General features: G+C 52.7%; 1 protein-coding gene across 2 annotated transcripts; it reads left to right on the forward strand.

Annotated features, from left to right (window-relative positions):
• The first annotated feature begins 508 nt into the window (after window positions 1–508).
• Window positions 509–6242, forward strand: HSH2D (hematopoietic SH2 domain containing). 2 transcript variants are annotated; one of them, XM_054578677.1, is made up of 5 exons: window positions 509–633; window positions 2727–2816; window positions 3791–3956; window positions 4312–4446; window positions 5670–6242. In XM_054578677.1, exons 1-5 carry the CDS (start codon window positions 509–511, stop codon window positions 6240–6242), a joined length of 1089 nt encoding a protein of 362 aa, XP_054434652.1. The 2 variants fall into 2 exon arrangements, with proteins under 2 accessions (XP_054434652.1, XP_054434653.1); XM_054578678.1 differs by having other exon boundaries at window positions 509–558.
• Window positions 6243–6450: the final 208 nt, after the last annotated feature.

Here is a 6450-nt window from a genome sequence, read left to right on the forward strand (position 1 = left end):
ATTTATTTTTAGAGAGGGGAGGAGGGAGGGAGAAAGAGAGGGAGAGAAACATCGATGCGAGAGAGAAACAATGAGCGGTTGCCTCTTCCACGGCCCTGACCAGAAACCAAACCCACAACCCAGGCACCTGCCCTGACCCGGAATCGAACCAGTGACCTTTCGCTTTGCGGAATGATGCCCAACCAACTGAGCCACACCAGTCAGGGCTCTTCTTTTATTATTGTTACTTCCTTTTTATTCTTATTATTTCCATTTATTCTTTTATTCTTCTTATCCTTGGAGGATTTATGCGAAGATCCGATAAGTGAATGTACATAAAGTGCTGGCACATACTAGGTGCTCAGGAAACACAAGCCCGTTTCAAGCCTGTTGCTCTGTCCAGCCTAGAGGGCTTCTTCACAGAGGAGGCACCATGGCTGCAAGAATTGGATGAAGACGGGAGGTGGACCGGGCTTGACTCTCTCTCCTCCTTCCTGCCCCCAGGTGACACCTTCCCTCTAAGGAAGCCATGACAGAGACCAGAAAGCTGCCCCCGCCGCTGCCTCCGCGAATGGGCTGGTTCGTGCATACACAGGTGGGCCAGCTGGCCCGAGAAGGAGTCCCGTCGTGGTTCCATGGTGCCATCTCCAGACAGTGAGGACACACCCACACCTTCCACCCTGCCTTTCACCCTCTTCCTTTGTTTGCCCCCACCCTGGGCAGGTGTTCACTGTGGAACCCTGGGCTCAGTTCACCTAAGTGAGTTAAGAGGAGGATGAAAAGAGCTTTGGAGCTTTGGGCTTGAATCTTGTCTCCTCTGTGGACTTGCCGTGTGCCCTTGGGCAAGTTATTTTCCCTTTCTGGACCATGGTTTTCTCTGTACAAGTGGCCACCAGACCAGAACTGCCAGGGACCTGGCAAAGCCCCCCCCCACCCTGCGACCTCCCCTCCCCTCCCCAGGCCAGTCATCACCAACCAGTGATGGCAGGACACAGCCTCAGAATCCTTCTTAACGCAGCGCCCCAACAGCTGCACTCAGTCCATCAGGCATATAGCTAATACGCACTTTCTATATCAGGCTGAGCTCCAAGAAGAACAAACTTACCTACTTAGTCACCCTAGGGTGTGGCTCTAAATAAATAGAGAAAAGAACAGTTATTGCCACCCTTGGTATTCAGGAAATTGAAAGAACATTGCAAAAGCCACAGAGAGGCAGAATGGACATGCTTTCTGAGTTCCTAGGTGTGCCAATAAAATATGATATGAGCCATACATTGCAATTTAAAACGTTTTACTAGCTATATTAAAAGAAGCAAAAAGAAACAGGTAGAACTAATTTTAATCACATCTTTTATTTTCCCTGGCTGCTATGGCTCAGTTGGTTGGGGCGTCGCCCCATAACTGAAAGATTGGAGTATTTAAGCCAGTGTATTCATGATATTATCATTTCAACAAGTCATTAGTACAAAAAAAAATCATTCATCAGACAGTATATATATTCCTCTATTTGTACTGTCTTTATTTTTAATTATTTTTTTATTTTTTACAATAAAAAATTTTCAATTACAGTTGATATGCAATATTATACTAGTTTCAGATGCACAACATAGTGATTAGACAATTATATAACTTACAAAGGGATTACTCCTTAAGTCTACTAGTCCATCTGACACTGTGCATAGTTATTAGGAATCTGTTGACTGCATTTCCTATGCTGTGTACTGAGTCTTTAAAATGTGCTGTGTATCGTATGCTAAAAGTACGTCTTGATTCAGACCAGCCACATTTTAAGTGCTCAGTAGCCCCCAGGTGGTCAGTGGCTGGAAAACACGAGTCCAAAGGCTCCCCATAGAAGGTCACCTTACTCTCTGCGAACCCCAGAAAATAGTAGTAATAATGATAGTAAATGATAGTAATATAGTTGACCCTTGAACAATGTGGAATTCAGGGTGCCAACTCTAAATCCTTACATAACAACTTCTCGAAAGCTTAATTGCAGTCAATCCACAATATCTGTGGGGATTGTTTCCAGGACCCCCCCATGGATGCCAAACTCTGCAGATGCTCAAGTCCCCTCTATAAGTGGTGTAGGACAATGCCTAGAGTTGGCCCTCCACACCCACGGATTCCCAGCTTCAGATCAAAAATACTATACAGAGGGCCGATTTGTATATTTACTGAAAAAAATCCACTTGGACTTAGCAGTTCAACCTGTGTTATTCCAGGGTCAACGGTACTAATAGTGAACATTTTGAACGCACGTACCAAGTGGAAGTTCTCACATTGCACGCATTTCGTCTGTCCTCACATTGGCCCTGGGAGTGAGGGTTTTCTGTCCCCTTCAGGAAGCTGAGGTCAGAAAGAGACTGCCCCTCACCAAGGGGCACGCAGTGAATGAACAGCAGACTTGGGTTTTGATCTCAAACACATCTGGGAACAGCTCCTGCTTTGATAGCTGTCATACCTGGATCCACCCAAAGGTGCCTTCCTGGGGGGATCGCAGGCATTGGGAAGGCAGGCCGGGACTGTGGAAGACGGGAGGTCTAGCCTGGGGTCAAAGTCATCAGGGCCTTCTGGCACCTCTGAGGGAATGTCCTGTCCATGAATAGCCCAAGTTCTGAAACAACCAAGGAAAAAAAAAGTTTCAGGTTGTTTGTTCAGTCCTGGGATGGCTGGTGCACCAGGGGTCTGGGCAGCACGCAGGGCGCTGGACCTCAGCTGCCTCCTTCCTGTGTGTGCCGTTCCAGGGACGCGGAGAGCTTGCTGGAGTCAGAGCCACTGGGATCCTTCCTCATCAGGGTCAGTCACAGTCACGTGGGCTACACGCTCTCCTACAAGTAAGGCTCGGGCCAGGGGACAGGGCAGGGGCAGCAGGGCTCCAGGCTTCCTTGGAGGGGGCAGGGGGGGTTTTATACCACAAGTCTCAGGAACCAGCATGAAGCTCTGGACAGATCTGGCTGAAAGGTGAGCAGCTGCAGGTCTGTCTGTAACCAGCAGGCTTGGGTCTGGTGGTAACTAGGACTGTGTGTCTGAGAACAGGAGCTGCTGGGGGCCCCAGGGCGGCTACTACTGCCCTTTGCATAACCATCCACCTCCCTTCCACCGTCTGCTTGGCAACACTGACTCCACTCAGGACTCCAGCCCAGAGTAGTCCAGCTACTTGAGGCCTCAAAGCCTGATCAGGCATCCCAGCCAGTGGATTCAGTGGCACAAACTATTTTTCAAAAGGAATTCAGGCCAAAGGAATACCAAAAAAAAATCCAATGGCTTAGTACAGAATTACCCACAGTAGGAAAACCTTGGGACCGAGTCGCACGGCCCAAGGCTCGGTTCTGCTCCTTACACACTGTATGACCTTGGACAAGTTACTCAGCCTTTCTGTGTCTCCCTCAAAGTCCTCATCTCTAACATAGAAATGCCAAAATTAGCTGTCTGGATGGGAAGATGAAAACACACCGTAAGCACTCCCCTGGCTGGTGTGGCTCAGTTGGCTGGAGGTTTGATTCCCGGTCCGGGCCGAAGGCTGACTCGATTTTCGTTATCATTTCTGTTGACCATTTACCCCGGCCAAGCGCCGAGCTAAGCTTTCCCTGCAGTAGCTTGTTTCACACTCCTAGCCCCATGGTATAGATAGGGAAACTGAGGCACAGCGCTGCTAGTCACCTACCACGGGTCACGTGGCTAGAGAATGGAGAAGCTCACACAGGACCCTGGGCAGTCGGGCTGCAGCCACCGTGCTGGCAGCTAAGGGGCGGGGCGGGGCGGCAGGATGAGGCAGTGGGGGGCCTCAACCCCAGCAGTGTCTCCACAGAGCTCCAGGCTGCTACCGCCACTTTATGGTGAAGCTCTTGGACAACGGGAGCTTTCTAATCCCTGGGGAGGACAAGACCCATGCCTCGCTGGACGCCCTGGTCACCTTCCACCAGCAGCAGCCGATCCGGCCACATGGGGAGCTGCTGAAGCAGCCCTGTGGGCAGGTGAGGGTTGGGATCCGGTTGGGCATAGCTGTTCTCCCAGGGGCCAACGCCCCCATCAGCCTCTTGTGAGTCTTTCCTTTCATGGTCCCCGTCCCCCCACGGCCACACTCCTTTTGGTCCTAGTTTCCCCCCAGACTGATTTTGCACAAGGGATCATGCGCCAGGTGTAACTTTAGCTGATCCAAAGGAATAGCATGTTTCCTGATAAGCCTCAGCAGCTGCCGTGGGAGGGGCATGCGTCACTATGAGGTTTGTGGGGAGAGCAGCTCCTGAGCCCCAACTACCAGGGTCCAGGGACCTCAGCCCCATTCTGGCCTTCCTTGGGGCTGAGCTGCAGGTCCCCTCTGTCTTGCAGAAGGATCCAACAAGCATGGATTACGAGGATCTCTTCCTTTACTACAATGCTTTGGCTGAGGAAGATGCCAGCCCTTCCCCTGGCCCCAGTGACCATCAGAATCCTTCCTCCCATCCAGTGGCTGCACCCATGGAGGTATGTGACAGAAAGCTGGCACCTCCAACTTGGCGGGGGCGGGGGGTGGAGGGGCATCCAGAGCAGGGGTGGCCAATAGCTGCCAGAGGAGACTTTCTAGCATGAAGATTAGATCCTGCAGGTCCAGGTTTAAAACCTTCTGGTGACTTCCCACTAAGATTAAAATCCCGACTGCGGCCTCAGTTGCTCCTTCCGCCCATCACCAGCCCAGCTTCAGCCCCCCCCCGCCATCCTACATCAAGCTAACCTCAGGGCCTTTGCACAGGCTGCGCTGTGAGCTCCGCCCCCAGATTCCTGCTGCCTGGCTCCTCCCCTCAGTTCTTCTTCAGGTGTCTCCCTCCCATCTCCAGACCTGAAGTGCTCCCCTCACCCAACGCCTTCTCCATCACATCATCCTATATATTTGCAACTGAGCACTCCTCGAAATTTCAAGGAGACGCCTCAAAAGTCTTGTTTCTTTATGGGTTTTCATGTTTCCTGTCTGCCTTCCTGCTCAGTTATCACCACTTAGGGGTGAGAGAGCTGGGGTATTTATTTATCCTCCAAATTCCGTTAGTCATTGATCACGCACTGTTCCTGGGAGATTTTGATTCTCTGGCGCTCCTGGTGTGCCATGTGGACACAGCGGGCACTAGTGGCCAGAGAAGGCCCCCAGGCAGAATCCCTGCATTTGGGAGTAGAGCTGGGGACAAAGAGGCTATGGTGGGCCATCGACAGCATCTGCCACAATGGCCGCACACTTGGCCTGAGCAACGGCAGGTCAGGGGTCAGTGAACTACGGTCTGAGGGCCACATCGGGTTCATTGCCTGCTTCTGGGCGGCCTGCAAGCTAAGCATGGCATTTACTTTTTTCAATGGCTGAGAAAAATACTATTTCATGGCTTGTGAAAATCAGATGAAACTCAGGTTTCCATGTCCACAAAGTTTTACTGGAACCACTCCCTTGACAACAGCGGAACTGAGTAAGGAGACAGACTGTGCAGCCTGCAAAGGGGACAATATTTGCTCCCTGATCCTTTACAGAAAAGGTGCGCCGACCCCTGGGGAAGCGAGGGGAGCTGTCTACTGCAACGGGAAGGATGGGCACAAGGTTAGGTTCCGGGGCTCATGTGGGGCTGTTTCTCAGCCCCAGGGCATCCAGGGGAACCCAGACCCCAATCCCCGAGACAGACGCGGATCCTGGCAGGTGTGGTGGCACCGGTCTCACCTGCTCTTGGTTTTAGGTCTCCGGAAAGCCAGTCCTGCTCCATCAGCGAGAGGAAAGGCAGCTGTCGGCAGAGATGGACAGAGCGCCGACAGAGGAAGCTGCTTCCTTCTGCCCCCCAAGATCCCCTCTCGAGAAGGCCTGCCAGAAACTCTGGGGGAACCTTAAGACCCTCCCTCAGACAGGCAAGAGGGTCCAGCAGCAGCTGAAATCCCACCTGGCAGCGGTGAGCTTGTCATCGTTCCTGGACTCCAAGCGACGGGAGGCGGAGATGACTCACAGCGCAGGGGCGGAGGCGGATGCTGCGGTCTGGGACAGTAACGCCTACAGAGACCCTTCTGTGGCCCCGTCACTCACCAGCCCCTCACAGCCCCAGGCTCCAAGAGACAAAGATAAGTCCTCCAGGAGGGCCTCAAGGTCAACCAGCTGGAGCGATATGACCCCAAGCACCAGGGGTTGGCAACAAAAAATAGTGAGGGCCCTGTCCTCACAGCCGTCCAAATCGGAGCTGAGGGACTTGGCCGGACCCCAGGAGGACCATCTCCCCGAGGAGTACCGCCCACCGCCACCCTTCGCCCCCGGCTACTGCTAGGGAAGAGGCTCGCCTTGGCTCTGGGACCCTTGCCGCCAGGGGCCGCTCACACCTGGACCCCTTGCGTTCTACGCACCAGCTCTCCAGAACCCAAGAAATGTAATAAAGACGCTGCTTAGGTCTGGTCCTGCAAATAGCAATGAGGTGACCTGGTTGACAATCAGTTACAGCAAGGGTCTGGGTCACCTACTGTGTGCCAGTCCCATAC

This window comes from Pteronotus mesoamericanus, unplaced genomic scaffold (assembly GCF_021234165.1).
Source record: "Pteronotus mesoamericanus isolate MK-2021 breed Mesoamerican mustached bat unplaced genomic scaffold, CSHL_Meso_final contig_502, whole genome shotgun sequence".
In the NCBI taxonomy this organism is placed as follows: domain Eukaryota; kingdom Metazoa; phylum Chordata; class Mammalia; order Chiroptera; family Mormoopidae; genus Pteronotus; species Pteronotus mesoamericanus.